Source organism: Ranitomeya variabilis, chromosome 5 (genome assembly GCF_051348905.1).
Source record: "Ranitomeya variabilis isolate aRanVar5 chromosome 5, aRanVar5.hap1, whole genome shotgun sequence".
Taxonomy (NCBI): domain Eukaryota; kingdom Metazoa; phylum Chordata; class Amphibia; order Anura; family Dendrobatidae; genus Ranitomeya; species Ranitomeya variabilis.
The window spans coordinates 3,673,940-3,695,315 of record NC_135236.1 but is presented as its reverse complement, the minus strand read 5'-3'; the positions used below and the strand labels follow the sequence as shown (position 1 = coordinate 3,695,315).

General features: G+C 46.9%; 1 protein-coding gene across 10 annotated transcripts in view; it reads right to left on the bottom strand.

Annotated features, from left to right (window-relative positions):
* Positions 1–21,376, bottom strand: part of DLG4 (discs large MAGUK scaffold protein 4) — a 393,288-nt gene that overhangs the window by 83,714 nt on the left and 288,198 nt on the right. For all 10 annotated transcript variants that reach the window (XM_077261457.1, XM_077261458.1, XM_077261461.1 and 7 more), the window contains one exon: positions 7,303–7,350. In XM_077261457.1, the coding sequence (XP_077117572.1) occupies positions 7,303–7,350 (48 nt within the window). The remainder of the gene's footprint in view (positions 1–7,302; positions 7,351–21,376) is intronic.

The window sequence follows — 21,376 nt, the reverse complement described above, 5'->3', positions numbered from 1 at the left end:
CGTGGTGAGACCGTGAACCGGGGAAGGCTGCGTGCCTTGTAGCCAGTCCTGAAGCCAGGGCCGAAGATGTCACAGTGGCAGTGACACGGTCACCGTCCCAGAAACAACAGTGCCGTGAGCTGCTTCAGCGGAATAGGGACCTGTTTACAGAGCTACCAGGTTGTACACAGGATGTGGAGCACGAGATACTGACTAACAACATGTGAGGGTGAATCAGAGGCCGTATCGGATTCCCACAGCCCGCTGAGAGGAGATCTGCTAGGAGGTAAGGAGAATGTTGAGCCTGGTCGTCATCAAGGAGCCAAAAAGCGGTTGGTCCAGCTCTACTGTCCTTGTGCCGAAGCCTGATGGAGAGTGCCGCTTCTGTAACGATTACAGAAAGCTCAATGAGGTGTCCAAGTTTGACAGGTATCCAATGCCTTGGGTTGATGAGCTCATTGAGAGGCTAGGGTCAGCCAGATACATCACCACATTGGACCTAACAAAAGGGTACTGGAAGATTATTTTGTCCCCAAGTGCCAAGGAAATAACAGTCTTTTCTTCACCTGATGAATGCTACCAGTATACCAGAATGCCGTTCGGTCTACAAGGGGCCCCAGCTTCCTTCCAGAGGGCTATGGACCGGATCCTAGTCCCTCACAAATTATTTGAACGACATCCGGAGTGGGGACGTCACCTGCAGAAGGTCCAGGTGGTTCTGGATGCACTGAGGAAGGCAGGTTTTACTATAAACCCAAAGAAGCGCGTTCGCGGGAAAGAAGAGGCAAAATACATCGTCGAAAAGGGCGAAATAGCCACAAGTAGACAAAGTGGAGGCAATCCAAAAGTGGCCACAGCCGTTCTCCAAGAAGCAGGTTCGGGCGTTTCTGGGAATTGTGGGATATTATCTTTGATTTATCCAGTATTTCGCCATGATAGCCACCCCCCTTCTCAAGGGCACAAAGTCGACAATGGTCAAATGGTCCTCTGAAACAGAGATGGCATTCCAGGAGTTGAAGCTTGTCCTGTGCCGACAGCCGGTCTTGGTCGCACCAGACTTCACAAAGGAGTTTGTGCTCCAGACAGACGTCTCCAAAGTCGGCATCAGTGATATAAAATCCAGAGTTTTATTTCCTCCAGCACAGTAAGTGTTGTGAAGGTTAAGTTAATGAATTGTAGGAATCTGAACTCACTCGGCTGCGGTTGAGGTAGGCACAGGAAGTGGTATTGTGGAAATGTCTAAGCAAGTTTATTAAAATTGCATAAACCGCTCTGGATACTCAAAACAAACAAACAGCCTTTTGCGGCACAAGGTGAAAAGCAAACAGGAAAAATAAAAACAGTCCATATAACAATGCACACTTGATGGCAAAACATTCCTTCTTCACTATGGAGTAATTTTTCTCGCAGGTAGACAACTTCTGGCTGAGATACATGATGGGGTGCTCTTCCCCGTTCACCTCTTGAGATAGAACAGCGCCCAGCCGACTTCAGATGCATCCGTCTGTACCACAAACTCCTTGTAGACAACTTCCGGCTGAGATTCATTATGGGGTGCTCTTCCCAAGTATTTTGCTTCCTCCATTGCCATGGCACACGTCTTCGGGTTTATGGAAAACTCCGCCTTCCGTAGAGCATCAAATACCGCCTAGACCTTGCCAAGATGGCTTCCCCAATCCTGGCTGAAGATTCCAATATCGTCACGGTAGGCCACTGCATACCTCTTACGGGGAGCTAGGATCCGGTACATGGCTCTCTGGAATGTTGCTGGAGCGCCTTGTAACCCAAATGGCATCCTTGTGTATTGGGAGCATCCATCTGGTGTTGAGAACGCAGTCCATCCTTGTGTATTGGAAGAATCCATCTGGTGTTGAGAACGCAGTCTTCTCTTTGGCGCCCTGGAACATGGAGATTTGCCAATACCCTTTTGTGAGGTTCAAGAGTAGTAATGTACCCAGCACTAGCCTCTCAATTAATTCATCAACTTGGGGCATCGGTCTTAGAAACCTCATTTAGCTTCCAATAGTCATTGCAAAATCACCATTCCCCATCTGGTTTCAGCACTAGGACTATTGGGCTGGACCAGCCACTCTTTGATTCCTCGATGGACTTCCAGGCTCAGCATCCGCTTTACCTCCTTTGAGATCACCTTTCAGCATGCTTCGGGAATCCGGTATGGCTTCAAGTTGACACGGATATGAGGCTCCGTCAGGCTCTATGACCTTCGTACAACCTGGAAGATCTGAGAACAGGTCTCTGTTACGCTGTAGCAATTCTCGGCATTCTCGGCTTCTGCAAGCAAGACAAGGTGTCTGCCACTAACATCCTCTGCACCAACATCTGACTTGGCCATCAGACAAGGAGCTTCCATGGGATCTCTTTCCTGCCACGGATTGATTAAGTTCATGTGGTACACCTGGTAGGGCTTCCGCTTCCCCGGTTGGTGGACTTTGTAGTTGACCTCACCAACTTTCTCCATCACCTCATACGGACCCTGCCACTTGGCCAGGAACTTGGTCTCCACCGTGGGCACCAGCACAAGTACTCGATCCCCTGGGTTGAACTGTCTTACCCTGGCTGACCTATTATACACCGTGGACTGGGCTTCCTGAGCCTTGATGAGGTGCTCCTTCACAATGGGCAATAAGTTGGCAATCCCCTCTTGCATCTGGGTAATATGCTCTACCACGCTTCTATAGGGAGTGGTTTCAGCCTTCCATGATTCCTTCGCCCCACCCAGGAGCCCTCGAGGGTGTCATCCATAGAGCATTTTAAATGGGAAGAAGCCGGTGGAAGCTTCGGGGAACTTCCCGGATGGAGAACAACAGATAAGGAAGCAGACAGTCCCAGTCTCGGCCGTCCTTCTCCACTGCTTTCTTCAGCATTGCCTTCAAGGTTTTGTTAAAGCTCTCCACCAGCCCATCAGTTTGGGAATGGTATACTGAGGTTCTGAGCTGGGAAATTTGAACGGTCTTGCACAGCTCCCTCATGACCTTCAACATGAAGGGGGTCCCTTGGTCCGTCAGTATCTTCTTTGGCAGCCCGATTCAGGAGAAGATATGGATCAACTCCTTAGAGATACTTTTAGCAGAGGCATTTCTTCAGGGTACTGCTTCTGGGTACTGGGTAGCATAATCCAGGATCACCAGTATGTATTTATGTCCCTTTGCAGACTTTACTAGGGGTCCCACCAGGTCTATCGCTATCCGCTTGAATGGGACCTCGGTGATGGGCAATGGTACCAGAGGACTACGGAAGTGGGCCACTGGCGAGGTCAGCTGGCACGTGGAGCAGGAACGACAGTAGTTCAGGATTTCTCTGTAACACCCAGACCAGTAGAATCTCTGCATAATGCGCTCCTGGGTCTTATCTGCCCCCAGGTGACCATCCAACACATGGGAGTGAGCCATGTGTAACACCCTGCGTCTATAGGGCCCTGTCACGAGTAACTGCTCTATCACCTCACCCCTTGGCTTCGTTATTCTATAAAGCAGATCCCAAATTACAGCAAAATGAGGGAACCGACTATCGGCCCCCCCGACTCCTGAGGCACCCATTTAACACAGTTATGCTACGTTCACATTTGCGTTGTGCAGCGCAGCAACGGGCGCAGCTGCGGCGACGCATGCGTCATGCGCCCCTATATTTAACATGGGGGCGCATGGACATGCGTTGTCTTGCGTTTTTTGACGCTTGCGTCTTTTTTTACGCAAGCGTCAGCGCGCAGAGGACGCAGCAAGTTGCATTTTTTTGGCGTCCAAAATCACAACGCATGCGTCGCAAAACGCAGCGTTATGCATGCGTTTTGCATGCGTTGTGTATGCGTTGTGCGTTGCGCCACCGACGCTGCGCTGCACAACGCAAATGTGAACGTAGCATCCCATTGTCAAATGTCCCTTTACAAGTTAATTACCCATGTTGGGTGGTTCCAAAGTTCCCTCGGACACCTCCAGCTCAGGGACGTTGGCCTCAGTGGATGCTGCCTCATCCTCAACACCAACAAACACAAAATGGAAACCTGTAATCTGCAGCCTGCGACGAGGTTTTTTCAGGAGTAACATGGCTGTCATCTGGGCAACTAGACGTCCTCCCTTTTCCCCACAAGTCCCAAAATAACACAAAGTCCCGCCCTATTATAATAGGGTGCAATGGGTTCTTGACAATGCTGACCTCATGGGACTCTGTGCCACAGTGTGTTGATTATCACTTGGGCCACAGGATGACTATCCTTAGCGTTGCCATGGATACAGTGGACGCCCACCCTTTTTCAAAAAATCAGCCGATGGGGAATGGTAGCCCTCAATAGGGCTACCAAACTTCCTGAGTCCAGCAGATCAGTCACTTGCACCCCGTTTACTGTAACAGGACATGCCTGCGACCCCTCTTCTGTTTGAGGGACAGCACTGCAAGCAGGGTACGCAAAATACGAGCAGTGCCAGTCCATTGGCTCAGTGGTCATGGGACAATGGGAGGCTAAGTGGCCAGGTGTATGATACCTCCAACAAGTTACAGTATGGGAAGAGACCTTGGACACTAACTCCGGTGCTCTTGACCGCCCCCCTGGTGTGGCTCTAGCTCCCGTTTTGGGTGTCAGCCCAGCTTTGGGAACCCCAGTATGGGGATGCTACAACCGCTTGCTTCCCCACAGAACTCTTGACTGCCTGGTAACTCTCCACCAGGCTCACTAGGTCATCTTAATTACGGGATTCTGAGGCCGGTGCAATACTGGGCAACCCAGTATTGCACCGGCCTCAGAAGGAAGTGTATTAACCTGTCCATAACGACCCTCTCCACAATCTATGCTCAGGAGGAGGATTCAGGTTGCAACCATTTTTGGACCAGGTGTAGGAGATCAAACATTTGGGACCGGGGAGGTTTGTCACTGCGATACTAAGCATGCCAATATCTCAGCTTTCAATTTGGCATACTTCTTAGAATCCTGCAAGGCCAGGTCATAATTGGCCTTCTGCGGGTTCACCTGTTAAATATGGCACCAGAACCTCCTTCCACTGCTCCGGAGGCAATTTCTCCCGTTCCGCCACCCTCTCGAAAACCGTCAGGAAGACCTCAACGTCATCCCTTGGGGTCATTTTTTGCAACACTCTTCTTACTGTCTTTCTGGCTTACGAGTCATCACCTGGAGATGGGGAGGAGAGACCGCCAGCCTCCCACGAGCCGCCTCTGCGAGGAGATCCATCGGCCGAGTTAGCGCCTCCTGCTGCTGTGCCAACAGCTTATTCCTTTCTTTCTGTGCCATTTGCTGCATTGACTGGCGAGCTGATGCTGTTGCTGCACCTGGACCAAATGCTTCACAAGCTCCTCCATGCTGTCGGATTTCACTCCTGCAGCCACTGTCACTCAGGACATGCGGTATCAGCAGTCACACTGCCTCTTGGGATTCGTGCCCGTACTTCTAGCACCAATTGTAGGAATCTGTACTCAGTCGGCTGCGGTTGAGGTAGGCACAGGAAGCGGTATTGTGGAAATGTCCAAGCAAGTTTATTAAAATTGCATAAACAGCTCTTGCTATAAAACAAACGGACAGCCTTTTCAGGCATAAAGTGAAAAGCAAACAGGAAAATTAAACAGTCCATATAATAATGTGGGTCCGCCCGCTCTGGTCAGTGTCTTTAGCACACAAACCTGGGAGGTCTCCTCACCTCCAGCCACAGGCCCTGAATGAGACATTTGGCCTCCATTTTATTAGCCAAACCACACCCACGGGGTGGGGATCTGTGAGCGGTCATTCCCACCCATCTCTTATGACCGCTAGTAAAACCCGGCCCTGGAATGACCTAAATAACTTTCTCAGCACTGTACGTGCTGAAGCATACTTCCGAGCTCACATCACCGCAGCTAATAGCCGGGATGACACATATCTCCCCTCCAGGACTTGTCCATCTTACAGTAAGTTATGGGCTGGTTTTTAGGGGGACATTCACAGAGCGGGTGGAAGAGTGTCGGCCCATATCTCCACCTACAGAGCCAGCACCACCGTGTGCTCACAGGAACTTGGAGAGGTCACAGTCATGTGATCAGTCACGTGGTTGAGGAGTCATATGGTGTCATGATATGTACTTTTGCCCTGTCCTGTAGTTGAATAATATGCCATTTGATGTATGTAACTGTTCTCTGGTTTCTATTAGCTGTAATTTATGTATTTTCTTGTGCTGGGAGTTTACCTGTAACAACAATGTCTCCTTCCCCCAATACTTGCAGCCCTAAGCTATAATGTAATTAAGCTTTGTCAACATCACTAGTGAAGGAATAGCCATTCTTCCTCACAGCAGGTGGCTAGTCAAATGTACATACTAGATAGACTAAGCGGAGCCGACCAGTCTAGAATCTTCTGGTGGACCCAACCATTGAATAGAAGGTGTGACCCCTACCCCCCTTCATGGGCGGATCCCAGGAGCTCAGACAATCCATTCTTATTTTTGAGATGAGATGTGAGTTGATCCTTAAAGGAGAAGGAGTGGGGATTCTTAGCTGAGGCAAGACCCCACGTCCATCTGTGACTGCGGAAGCGAACGGGGTAAGACTTGAGCTGAGGACATATCTCGTCATTTGTGAGCTTGTTTTGGGATCCCTTGGACTCGTGTGGACTATTGCTTTGTTAGCTGGCACAAGGATTATCGGGAGGTGCCCCCGAATCTGTTCTGTTGGACTCGTGGAAGGACTATTGTTTCGTTTATCGGGTGCAGGATTACTGGAAAGCACCTCCAGATATGTTTCTTTACTTGGACTTATTGTGGATTTCTCGTGGATTTGAAGGACATTATGGATATTTGATGTTGTATGCTCCCTGCTTTAATAAATCTCGTTGGATCGTCCCTCGGCCTGTTGTCCCTTCCTGATCTGCTGTACACCCAGTCACATATGGTCTGGGCTTAAATAGCTGAAGGTCAGAGCTTTCAGTGTTCAGTGAATGCCTGGAGAAGTTGCACTGCAGAAGAGCTCTGCATGGCCTTGTGAAGCTGAACAGTGTGTGCTCTGCCTGCCGTGAGCAGGAGGAACCCTATTCACAGAAGGAATGTGTTTGTTCAGCCACCATTTTTTTTTGTGCTCCTGTTTTGCCCAGAGGGCTGTATTTTTTTTACTACACCAAGTTTTACAAAAAAACAAAGGAAATTCTTAAAGCTTCAGTGTACCCGTGTTTACCTCCGTGTGCAGCGGAGCAAGCCAATCTACCACAATGCAAATAATTATAGTATAAAATACACTAAATGAACCATGATCGCAAGAGAATCTTGACAGTTCGCTGAGCTCATGTGCAAAAAATCATTAATAATTACAAACAAATCATGAGAAAAAACTACAAACCTTCCATATGTACAACCATCTCATAACTCAACACTGTGTCCTCCCGACCTAAAAAGACAAAGAGAAGCGGACGTCACTAGACATGACAAAAACAGATGTACACAAGAAAGTACAGGAATAGTAGATACTAGCGATGAGAGAACGTGTTCAGATAACGTCGTAAGCGAGCACGCTCAGGTGTTAACGGAGCATCTGTGTGTGCTCTATATTATATTCCATACTCTGATGCTGCATGATTTGTGGCTGTAAGACGGCACGAACTCGGTGGGGATTGTGTAACAAACAGGTGAACCTCACATGTGTTCAGGCTGTCTAACAAACAAATCATGCAAAAGCAGAGTATCGAACACAATATACGAGCACACACAGAGGCTCCGAAAACACCCGACTGTGCTCTTATAAGACATTATCATCTGGTTATTGTTCGCTCATCACTAGTAGAGACGGGACAGGATGGAGGTGTAGTGTAGAGCTGTGTACAGTACAGGAATAGTAGATACAGGACAGGATGGAGGTGTAGTGTAGAGCTGTGTGTACAGTACAGAAATAGTAGATACAGGACAGGATGGAGGTGTAGTGTAGAGCTGTGTGTACAGTACAGGAATAGTAGATACGGGACAGGATGGAGGTGTAGTGTAGAGCTGTGTACAGTACAGGAATAGTAGATACAGGACAGGATGGAGGTGTAGTGTAGAGCTGTGTGTACAGTACAGGAATAGTAGATACAGGACAGGGTGGAGGTGTAGTGTAGAGCTGTGTACAGTACAGGAATAGTAGATACAGGACAGGATGGAGGTGTAGTGTAGAGCTGTGTATACAGTACAGGAATAGTAGATACAGGACAGGATGGAGGTGTAGTGTAGAGCTGTGTGTACAGTACAGGAATAGTAGGTACAGGACAGGATGGAGGTGTAGTGTAGAGCTGTGTGTACAGTACAGGAATAGTAGATACAGGACAGGATGGAGGTGTAGTGTAGAGCTGTGTACAGTACAGGAATAGTAGATACAGGACAGGGTGGAGGTGTAGTGTAGAGCTGTGTACAGTACAGGAATAGTAGATACAGGACAGGATGGAGGTGTAGTGTAGAGCTGTGTACAGTACAGGAATAGCAGATACAGGACAAGATGGAGGTGTAGTGTAGAGCTGTGTGTACAGTACAGGAATAGTAGATACAGGACAGGATGGAGGTGTAGTGTAGAGCTGTGTACAGTACAGGAATAGTAGATACAGGACAGGATGGAGGTGTAGTGTAGAGCTGTGTGTACAGTACAGGAATAGTAGATACAGGACAGGATGGAGGTGTAGTGTAGAGCTGTGTGTACAGTACAGGAATAGTAGATACAGGACAGGATGGAGGTGTAGTGTAGAGCTGTGTACAGTACAGGAATAGTAGATACAGGACAGGATGGAGGTGTAGTGTAGAGCTGTGTGTACAGTACAGGAATAGTAGATACAGGACAGGATGGAGGTGTAGTGTAGAGCTGTGTGTACAGTACAGGAATAGTAGATACAGGACAGGATGGAGGTGTAGTGTAGAGCTGTGTACAGTACAGGAATAGTAGATACAGGACAGGATGGAGGTGTAGTGTAGAGCTGTGTACAGTACAGGAATAGTAGATACAGGACAGGATGGAGGTGTAGTGTAGAGCTGTGTACAGCACAGGAATAGTAGATACAGGACAGGATGGAGGTGTAGTGTAGAGCTGTGTGTACAGTACAGGAATAGTAGATACAGGACAGGATGGAGGTGTAGTGTAGAGCTGTGTGTACAGTACAGGAATAGTAGATACAGGACAGGATGGAGGTGTAGTGTAGAGCTGTGTACAGTACAGGAATAGTAGATACAGGACAGGATGGAGGTGTAGTGTAGAGCTGTATACAGTACTGGAATAGTAGATACGGGACAGGATGGAGGTGTAGTGTAGAGCTGTGTACAGTACAGGAATAGTAGATACAGGACAGGATGGAGGTGTAGTGTAGAGCTGTGTGTACAGTACAGGAATAGTAGATACAGGACAGGATGGAGGTGTAGTGTAGAGCTGTGTGTACAGTACAGGAATAGTAGATACAGGACAGGATGGAGGTGTAGTGTAGAGCTGTGTACAGTACAGGAATAGTAGATACAGGACAGGATGGAGGTGTAGTGTAGAGCTGTGTACTGTACAGGAATAGTAGATACAGGACAGGATGGAGGTGTAGTGTAGAGCTGTGTACAGTACAGGAATAGTAGATACAGGACAGGATGGAGGTGTAGTGTAGAGCTGTGTACAGTACAGGAATAGTAGATACAGGACAGGATGGAGGTGTAGTGTAGAGCTGTGTACAGTACAGGAATAGTAGATACAGGGCAGGATGGAGGTGTAGTGTAGAGCTGTGTGTACAGTACAGGAATAGTAGATACAGGACAGGATGGAGGTGTAGTATAGAGCTGTGTACAGTACAGGAATAGTAGATACAGGACAGGATGGAGGTGTAGTGTAGAGCTGTGTGTACAGTACAGGAATAGTAGATACGGGACAGGATGGAGGTGTAGTGTAGAGCTGTGTACAGTACAGGAATAGTAGATACAGGACAGGATGGAGGTGTAGTGTAGAGCTGTGTGTACAGTACAGGAATAGTAGATACAGGACAGGATGGAGGTGTAGTGTAGAGCTGTGTGTACAGTACAGGAATAGTAGATACAGGACAGGATGGAGGTGTAGTGTAGAGCTGTGTGTACAGTACAGGAATAGTAGATACAGGACAGGATGGAGGTGTAGTGTAGAGCTGTGTGTACAGTACAGGAATAGTAGATACGGGACAGGATGGAGGTGTAGTGTAGAGCTGTGTGTACAGGAATAGTAGATACAGGACAGGATGGAGGTGTAGTGTAGAGCTGTGTGTACAGTACAGGAATAGTAGATACAGGACAGGATGGAGGTGTAGTGTAGAGCTGTGTACAGTACAGGAATAGTAGATACAGGACAGGATGGAGGTGTAGTGTAGAGCTGTGTACAATACAGGAATAGTAGATACAGGACAGGATGGAGGTGTAGTGTAGAGCTGTGTACAGTACAGGAATAGTAGATACAGGACAGGATGGAGGTGTAGTGTAGAGCTGTGTACAGTACAGGAATAGTAGATACAGGACAGGATGGAGGTGTAGTGTAGAGCTATGTGTACAGTACAGGAATAGTAGATACAGGACAGGATGGAGGTGTAGTGTAGAGCTGTGTGTACAGTACAGGAATAGTAGATACAGGACAGGATGGAGGTGTAGTGTAGAGCTGTGTACAGTACAGGAATAGTAGATACAGGACAGGATGGAGGTGTAGTGTAGAGCTGTGTGTACAGTACAGGAATAGTAGATACAGGACAGGATGGAGGTGTAGTGTAGAGCTGTGTACAGTACAGGAATAGTAGATACAGGACAGGATGGAGGTGTAGTGTAGAGCTGTGTACAGTACAGGAATAGTAGATACAGGACAGGATGGAGGTGTAGTGTAGAGCTGTGTGTACAGTACAGGAATAGTAGATACAGGACAGGATGGAGGTGTAGTGTAGAGCTGTGTACAGTACAGAAATAATAGATACAGGACAGGATGGAGGTGTAGTGTAGAGCTGTATACAGTACTGGAATAGTAGATACAGGACAGGATGGAGGTGTAGTGTAGAGCTGTGTGTACAGTACAGGAATAGTAGATACAGGACAGGATGGAGGTGAGGTGTAGAGCTGTGTACAGTACAGGAATAGTAGATACAGGACAGGATGGAGGTGTAGTGTAGAGCTGTGTACAGTACAGGAATAGTAGATACGGGACAGGATGGAGGTGTAGTGTAGAGCTGTGTACAGTACAGGAATAGTAGATACGGGACAGGATGGAGGTGTAGTGTAGAGCTGTGTGTACAGTACAGGAATAGTAGATACAGGACAGGATGGAGGTGTAGTGTAGAGCTGTGTACAGTACAGGAATAGTAGATACAGGACAGGATGGAGGTGTAGTGTAGAGCTGTGTACAGTACAGGAATAGTAGATACAGGACAGGATGGAGGTGTAGTGTAGAGCTGTGTGTACAGTACAGGAATAGTAGATACAGGACAGGATGGAGGTGTAGTGTAGAGCTGTGTGTACAGTACAGGAATAGTAGATACGGGACAGGATGGAGGTGTAGTGTAGAGCTGTGTATACAGTACAGGAATAGTAGATACAGGACAGGATGGAGGTGTAGTGTAGAGCTGTGTACAGTACAGGAATAGCAGATACAGGACAGGATGGAGGTGTAGTGTAGAGCTGTGTACAGTACAGGAATAGTAGATACAGGACAGGATGGAGGTGTAGTGTAGAGCTGTGTGTACAGTACAGGAATAGTAGATACAGGACAGGATGGAGGTGTAGTGTAGAGCTGTGTGTACAGTACAGGAATAGTAGATACAGGACAGGATGGAGGTGTAGTGTAGAGCTGTGTACAGTACAGGAATAGTAGATACAGGACAGGATGGAGGTGTAGAGTAGAGCTGTGTACAGTACAGGAATAGTAGATACAGGACAGGATGGAGGTGTAGTGTAGAGCTGTGTACAGTACAGGAATAGTAGATACAGGACAGGATGGAGATGTAGTGTAGAGCTGTGTGTACAGTATAGGAATAGTAGATACAGGACAGGATGGAGGTGTAGTGTAGAGCTGTGTACAGTACAGGAATAGTAGATACAGGACAGGATGGAGGTGTAGTGTAGAGTTGTGTACAGTACAGGAATAGTAGATACAGGACAGGATGGAGGTGTAGTGTAGAGCTGTGTACAGCACAGGAATAGTAGATACAGGACAGGATGGAGGTGTAGTGTAGAGCTGTGTACAGTACAGGAATAGTAGGTACAGGACAGGATGGAGGTGTAGTGTAGAGCTGTGTGTACAGTACAGGAATAGTAGATACGGGACAGGATGGAGGTGTAGTGTAGAGCTGTGTACAGTACAGGAATAGTAGATACAGGACAGGATGGAGGTGTAGTGTAGAGCTGTGTGTACAGTACAGGAATAGTAGATACAGGACAGGATGGAGGTGTAGTGTAGAGCTGTGTATACAGTACAGGAATAGTAGATACAGGACAGGATGGAGGTGTAGTGTAGAGCTGTGTACAGTACAGGAATAGTAGATACAGGACAGGATGGAGGTGTAGTGTAGAGCTGTGTGTACAGTACAGGAATAGTAGATACGGGACAGGATGGAGGTGTAGTGTAGAGCTGTGTATAGTACAGGAATAGTAGATACAGGACAGGATGGAGGTGTAGTGTAGAGCTGTGTGTACAGTACAGGAATAGTAGATACGGGACAGGATGGAGGTGTAGTGTAGAGCTGTGTACAGTACAGGAATAGTAGATACAGGACAGGATGGAGGTGTAGTGTAGAGCTGTGTACAGTACAGGAATAGTAGATACAGGACAGGATGGAGGTGTAGTGTAGAGCTGTGTGTACAGTACAGGAATAGTAGATACAGGACAGGATGGAGGTGTAGTGTAGAGCTGTGTATACAGTACAGGAATAGTAGATACAGGACAGGATGGAGGTGTAGTGTAGAGCTGTGTGTACAGTACAGGAATAGTAGATACAGGACAGGATGGAGGTGTAGTGTAGAGCTGTGTACAGTACAGGAATAGTAGATACAGGACAGGATGGAGGTGTAGTGTAGAGCTGTGTACTGTACAGGAATAGTAGATACAGGACAGGATGGAGGTGAAGTGTAGAGCTGTGTACAGTACAGGAATAGTAGATACAGGACAGGATGGAGGTGTAGTGTAGAGCTGTGTGTACAGTACAGGAATAGTAGATACAGGACAGGATGGAGGTGTAGTGTAGAGCTGTGTGTACAGTACAGGAATAGTAGATACAGGACAGGATGGAGGTGTAGTGTAGAGCTGTGTACAGTACAGGAATAGTAGATACAGGACAGGATGGAGGTGTAGAGTAGAGCTGTGTACAGTACAGGAATAGTAGATACAGGACAGGATGGAGGTGTAGTGTAGAGCTGTGTACAGCACAGGAATAGTAGATACAGGACAGGATGGAGGTGTAGTGTAGAGCTGTGTACAGTACAGGAATAGTAGATACAGGACAGGATGGAGGTGTAGTGTAGAGCTGTGTACTGTACAGGAATAGTAGATACAGGACAGGATGGAGGTGTAGTGTAGAGCTGTGTACAGTACAGGAATAGTAGATACAGGACAGGATGGAGGTGTAGTGTAGAGCTGTGTACAGTACAGGAATAGTAGATACAGGACAGGATGGAGGTGTAGTGTAGAGCTGTGTACAGTACAGGAATAGTAGATACAGGACAGGATGGAGGTGTAGTGTAGAGCTGTGTGTACAGTACAGGAATAGTAGATACAGGACAGGATGGAGGTGTAGTGTAGAGCTGTGTACAGCACAGGAATAGTAGATACAGGACAGGATGGAGGTGTAGTGTAGAGCTGTGTACAGTACAGGAATAGTAGATACAGGACAGGATGGAGGTGTAGTGTAGAGCTGTGTACAGTACAGGAATAGTAGATACAGGACAGGATGGAGGTGTAGTGTAGAGCTGTGTATAGTACAGGAATAGTAGATACAGGACAGGATGGAGGTGTAGTGTAGAGCTGTGTACAGTACAGGAATAGGAGATACAGGACAGGATGGAGGTGTAGTGTAGAGCTGTGTGTACAGTACAGGAATAGTAGATACAGGACAGGATGGAGGTGTAGTGTAGAGCTGTGTACTGTACAGGAATAGTAGATACAGGACAGGATGGAGGTGTAGTGTAGAGCTGTGTACAGTACAGGAATAGTAGATACAGGACAGGATGGAGGTGTAGTGTAGAGCTGTGTACAGTACAGGAATAGTAGATACAGGACAGGATGGAGGTGTAGTGTAGAGCTGTGTACAGTACAGGAATAGTAGATACAGGACAGGATGGAGGTGTAGTGTAGAGCTGTGTGTACAGTACAGGAATAGTAGATACAGGACAGGATGGAGGTGTAGTGTAGAGCTGTGTGTACAGTACTGGAATAGTAGATACAGGACAGGATGGAGGTGTAGTGTAGAGCTGTGTACAGTACAGGAATAGTAGATACGGGACAGGATGGAGGTGTAGTGTAGAGCTGCGTGTACAGTACAGGAATAGTAGATACAGGGCAGGATGGAGGTGTAGTGTAGAGCTGTGTACAGTACAGGAATAGTAGATACAGGACAGGATGGAGGTGTAGTGTAGAGCTGTGTACAGTACAGGAATAGTAGATACAGGACAGGATGGAGGTGTAGTGTAGAGCTGTGTACAGTACAGGAATAGTAGATACAGGACAGGATGGAGGTGTAGTGTAGAGCTGTGTACAATACAGGAATAGTAGATACAGGACAGGATGGAGGTGTAGTGTAGAGCTGTGTACAGTACAGGAATAGTAGATACGGGACAGGATGGAGGTGTAGTGTAGAGCTGTGTACAGTACAGGAATAGTAGATACAGGACAGGATGGAGGTGTAGTGTAGAGCTGTGTATACAGTACAGGAATAGTAGATACAGGACAGGATGGAGGTGTAGTGTAGAGCTGTGTACAGTACAGGAATAGTAGATACAGGACAGGATGGAGGTGTAGTGTAGAGCTATGTGTACAGTACAGGAATAGTAGATACAGGACAGGATGGAGGTGTAGTGTAGAGCTGTGTGTACAGTACAGGAATAGTAGATACAGGACAGGATGGAGGTGTAGTGTAGAGCTGTGTACAGTACAGGAATAGTAGATACAGGACAGGATGGAGGTGTAGTGTAGAGCTGTGTACAGTACAGGAATAGTAGATACAGGACAGGATGGAGGTGTAGTATAGAGCTGTGTGTACAGTACAGGAATAGTAGGTACAGGACAGGATGGAGGTGTAGTGTAGAGCTGTGTGTACAGTACAGGAATAGTAGATACAGGACAGGATGGAGGTGTAGTGTAGAGCTGTGTACAGTACAGGAATAGTAGATACGGGACAGGATGGAGGTGTAGTGTAGAGCTGTGTGTACAGTACAGGAATAGTAGATACAGGACAGGATGGAGGTGTAGTGTAGAGCTGTGTGTACAGTACAGGAATAGTAGATACGGGACAGGATGGAGGTGTAGTGTAGAGCTGTGTACAGTACAGGAATAGTAGATACGGGACAGGATGGAGGTGTAGTGTAGAGCTGTGTGTACTGTACAGGAATAGTAGATACAGGACAGGATGGAGGTGTAGTGTAGAGCTGTGTACAGTACAGGAATAGTAGATACAGGACAGGATGGAGGTGTAGTGTAGAGCTGTGTACAGTACAGGAATAGTAGATACAGGACAGGATGGAGGTGTAGTGTAGAGCTGTGTGTACAGTACAGGAATAGTAGATACAGGACAGGATGGAGGTGTAGTGTAGAGCTGTGTACAGTACAGAAATAATAGATACAGGACAGGATGGAGGTGTAGTGTAGAGCTGTATACAGTACTGGAATAGTAGATACAGGACAGGATGGAGGTGTAGTGTAGAGCTGTGTGTACAGTACAGGAATAGTAGATACAGGGCAGGATGGAGGTGTAGTGTAGAGCTGTGTGTACAGTACAGGAATAGTAGATACGGGACAGGATGGAGGTGTAGTGTAGAGCTGTGTACAGTACAGGAATAGTAGATACGGGACAGGATGGAGGTGTAGTGTAGAGCTGTGTGTACAGTACAGGAATAGTAGATACAGGACAGGATGGAGGTGTAGTGTAGAGCTGTGTACAGTACAGGAATAGTAGATACAGGACAGGATGGAGGTGTAGTGTAGAGCTGTGTACAGTACAGGAATAGTAGATACGGGACAGGATGGAGGTGTAGTGTAGAGCTGTGTACAGTACAGGAATAGTAGATACAGGACAGGATGGAGGTGTAGTGTAGAGCTGTGTACAGTACAGGAATAGTAGATACAGGACAGGATGGAGGTGTAGTGTAGAGCTGTGTACAGTACAGGAATAGTAGATACAGGACAGGATGGAGGTGTAGTGTAGAGCTGTGTGTACAGTACAGGAATAGTAGATACAGGACAGGATGGAGGTGTAGTGTAGAGCTGTGTGTACAGTACAGGAATAGTAGATACGGGACAGGATGGAGGTGTAGTGTAGAGCTGTGTATACAGTACAGGAATAGTAGATACAGGACAGGATGGAGGTGTAGTGTAGAGCTGTGTACAGTACAGGAATAGCAGATACAGGACAGGATGGAGGTGTAGTGTAGAGCTGTGTACAGTACAGGAATAGTAGATACAGGACAGGATGGAGGTGTAGTGTAGAGCTGTGTGTACAGTACAGGAATAGTAGATACAGGACAGGATGGAGGTGTAGTGTAGAGCTGTGTACAGTACAGGAATAGTAGATACAGGACAGGATGGAGGTGTAGTGTAGAGCTGTGTGTACAGTACAGGAATAGTAGATACAGGACAGGATGGAGGTGTAGTGTAGAGCTGTGTACAGTACAGGAATAGTAGATACGGGACAGGATGGAGGTGTAGTGTAGAGCTGTGTACAGTACAGGAATAGTAGATACGGGACAGGATGGAGGTGTAGTGTAGAGCTGTGTGTACAGTACAGGAATAGTAGATACGGGACAGGATGGAGGTGTAGTGTAGAGCTGTGTGTACTGTACAGGAATAGTAGATACGGGACAGGATGGAGGTGTAGTGTAGAGCTGTGTGTACAGTACAGGAATAGTAGATACAGGACAGGATGGAGGTGTAGTGTAGAGCTGTGTACAGTACAGGAATAGTAGATACAGGACAGGATGGAGGTGTAGTGTAGAGCTGTGTACAGTACAGGAATAGTAGATACGGGACAGGATGGAGGTGTAGTGTAGAGCTGTGTGTACAGTACAGGAATAGTAGATACAGGACAGGATGGAGGTGTAGTGTAGAGCTGTGTACAGTACAGGAATAGTAGATACGGGACAGGATGGAGGTGTAGTGTAGAGCTGTGTACAGTACAGGAATAGTAGATACGGGACAGGATGGAGGTGTAGTGTAGAGCTGTGTGTACAGTACAGGAATAGTAGATACAGGACAGGATGGAGGTGTAGTGTAGAGCTGTGTACAGTACAGGAATAGTAGATACAGGACAGGATGGAGGTGTAGTGTAGACCTGTGTACAGTACAGGAATAGTAGATACAGGACAGGATGGAGGTGTAGTGTAGAGCTGTGTGTACAGTACAGAAATAGTAGATACAGGACGGGATGGAGGTGTAGTGTAGAGCTGTGTACAGTACAGGAATAGTAGATACGGGACAGGATGGAGGTGTAGTGTAGAGCTGTGTACAGTACAGGAATAGTAGATACAGGACAGGATGGAGGTGTAGTGTAGAGCTGTGTGTACAGTACAGGAATAGTAGATACAGGACAGGATGGAGGTGTAGTGTAGAGCTGTGTACAGTACAGGAATAGTAGATACAGGACAGGATGGAGGTGTAGTGTAGAGCTGTGTGTACAGTACAGGAATAGTAGATACAGGACAGGATGGAGGTGTAGTGTAGAGCTGTGTGTACAGTACAGGAATAGTAGATACAGGACAGGATGGAGGTGTAGTGTAGAGCTGTGTACAGAACAGGAATAGTAGATATAGGACAGGATGGAGGTGTAGTGTAGAGCTGTGTACAGTACAGGAATAGTAGATATAGGACAGGATGGAGGTGTAGTGTAGAGCTGTGTACAGTACAGGAATAGTAGATACAGGACAGGATGGAGGTGTAGTGTAGAGCTGTGTACAGTACAGGAATAGTAGATACAGGACAGGATGGAGGTGTAGTGTAGAGCTGTGTACAGTACAGGAATAGTAGATACAGGACAGGATGGAGGTGTAGTGTAGTGGTGTACAGTACAGGAATAGTAGATACAGGACAGGATGGAGGTGTAGTGTAGAGCTGTGTGTACAGTACAGGAATAGTAGATACAGGACAGGATGGAGGTGTAGTGTAGAGCTGTATACAGTACAGGAATAGTAGATACAGGACAGGATGGAGGTGTAGTGTAGAGCTGTGTACAGTACAGGAATAGTAGATACAGGACAGGATGGAGGTGTAGTGTAGAGCTGTGTGTACAGTACAGGAATAGTAGATACAGGACAGGATGGAGGTGTAGTGTAGAGCTGTGTGTACAGTACTGGAATAGTAGATTCAGGACAGGATGGAGGTGTAGTGTAGAGCTGTGTGTACAGTATAGGAATAGTAGATACGGGACAGGATGGAGGTGTAGTGTAGAGCTGTGTGAACAGTACAGGAATAGTAGATACAGGACAGGATGGAGGTGTAGTGTAGAGCTGTGTACAGTACAGGAATAGTAGATACGGGACAGGATGGAGGTGTAGTGTAGAGCTGTGTGTACAGTACAGGAATAGTAGATACAGGACAGGATGGAGGTGTAGTGTAGAGCTGTGTACAGTACAGGAATAGTAGATACAGGACAGGATGGAGGTGTAGTGTAGAGCTGTGTACAGTACAGGAATAGTAGATACAGGACAGGATGGAGGTGTAGTGTAGAGCTGTGTACAGTACAGGAATAGTAGATACAGGACAGGATGGAGGTGTAGTGTAGAGCTGTGTGTACAGTACAGGAATAGTAGATACAGGACAGGATGGAGGTGTAGTGTAGAGCTGTGTGTACAGTACAGGAATAGTAGATACAGGACAGGATGGAGGTGTAGTGTAGAGCTGTGTGTACAGGAATAGTAGATACAGGACAGGATGGAGGTGTAGTGTAGAGCTGTGTACAGTACAGGAATAGTAGATACAGGACAGGATGGAGGTGTAGTGTAGAGCTGTGTACAGTACAGGAATAGTAGATACAGGACAGGATGGAGGTGTAGTGTAGAGCTGTGTACAGTACAGGAATAGTAGGTACAGGACAGGATGGAGGTGTAGTGTAGAGCTGTGTACAGTGCAGGAATAGTAGATATAGGACAGGATGGAGGTGTAGTGTAGAGCTGTGTACAGGAATAGTAGATACAGGACAGGATGGAGGTGTAGTGTAGAGCTGTGAGTACAGTACAGGAATAGTAGATACAGGACAGGATGGAGGTGTAGTGTAGAGCTGTGTGTACAGTACAGGAATAGTAGATACAGGACAGGATGGAGGTGTAGTGTAGAGCTGTGTACAGTACAGGAATAGTAGATACAGGACAGGATGGAGGTGTAGTGTAGAGCTGTGTACAGTACAGGAATAGTAGATACAGGACAGGATGGAGGTGTAGTGTAGAGCTGTGTACAGTACAGGAATAGAAGATACGGGACAGGATGGAGGTGTAGTGTAGAGGTGTGTACAGTACAGGAATAGTAGATACAGGACAGGATGGAGGTGTAGTGAAGAGCTGTGTACAGTACAGGAATAGTAGATACAGGACAGGATGGAGGTGTAGTGTAGAGCTGTGTATACAGTACAGGAATAGTAGATACAGGACAGGATGGAGGTGTAGTGTAGAGCTGTGTGTACAGTACAGGAATAGTAGATACAGGACAGGATGGAGGTGTAGTGTAGAGCTGTGTACAGTACAGGAATAGTAGATACAGGACAGGATGGAGGTGTAGTGTAGAGCTGTGTACTGTACAGGAATAGTAGATACAGGACAGGATGGAGGTGAAGTGTAGAGCTGTGTACAGTACAGGAATAGTAGATACAGGACAGGATGGAGGTGTAGTGTAGAGCTGTGTGTACAGTACAGGAATAGTAGATACAGGACAGGATGGAGGTGTAGTGTAGAGCTGTGTGTACAGTACAGGAATAGTAGATACAGGACAGGATGGAGGTGTAGTGTAGAGCTGTGTACAGTACAGGAATAGTAGATACAGGACAGGATGGAGGTGTAGAGTAGAGCTGTGTACAGTACAGGAATAGTAGATACAGGACAGGATGGAGGTGTAGTGTAGAGCTGTGTACAGCACAGGAATAGTAGATACAGGACAGGATGGAGGTGTAGTGTAGAGCTGTGTACAGTACAGGAATAGTAGATACAGGACAGGATGGAGGTGTAGTGTAGAGCTGTGTACTGTACAGGAATAGTAGATACAGGACAGGATGGAGGTGTAGTGTAGAGCTGTGTACAGTACAGGAATAGTAGATACAGGACAGGATGGAGGTGTAGTGTAGAGCTGTGTACAGTACAGGAATAGTAGATACAGGACAGGATGGAGGTGTAGTGTAGAGCTGTGTACAGTACAGGAATAGTAGATACAGGACAGGATGGAGGTGTAGTGTAGAGCTGTGTGTACAGTACAGGAATAGTAGATACAGGACAGGATGGAGGTGTAGTGTAGAGCTGTGTATACAGTACAGGAATAGTAGATACAGGACAGGATGGAGGTGTAGTGTAGAGCTGTGTACAGTACAGGAATAGTAGATACAGGACAGGATGGAGGTGTAGTGTAGAGCTGTGTGTACAGTACAGGAATAGTAGATACAGGACAGGATGGAGGTGTAGTGTAGAGCTGTGTACTGTACAGGAATAGTAGATACAGGACAGGATGGAGGTGAAGTGTAGAGCTGTGTACAGTACAGGAATAGTAGATACAGGACAGGATGGAGGTGTAGTGTAGAGCTGTGTGTACAGTACAGGAATAGTAGATACAGGACAGGATGGAGGTGTAGTGTAGAGCTGTGTACAGTACAGGAATAGTAGATACAGGACAGGATGGAGGTGTAGTGTAGAGCTGTGTACAGTACAGGAATAGTAGATACAGGACAGGATGGAGGTGTAGAGTAGAGCTGTGTACAGTACAGGAATAGTAGATACAGGACAGAATGGAGGTGTAGTGTAGAGCTGTGTACAGCACAGGAATAGTAGATACAGGACAGGATGGAGGTGTAGTGTAGAGCTGTGTACAGTACAGGAATAGTAGATACAGGACAGGATGGAGGTGTAGTGTAGAGCTGTGTACTGTACAGGAATAGTAGATACAGGACAGGATGGAGGTGTAGTGTAGAGCTGTGTACAGTACAGGAATAGTAGATACAGGACAGGATGGAGGTGTAGTGTAGAGCTGTGTACAGTACAGGAATAGTAGATACAGGACAGGATGGAGGTGTAGTGTAGAGCTGTGTACA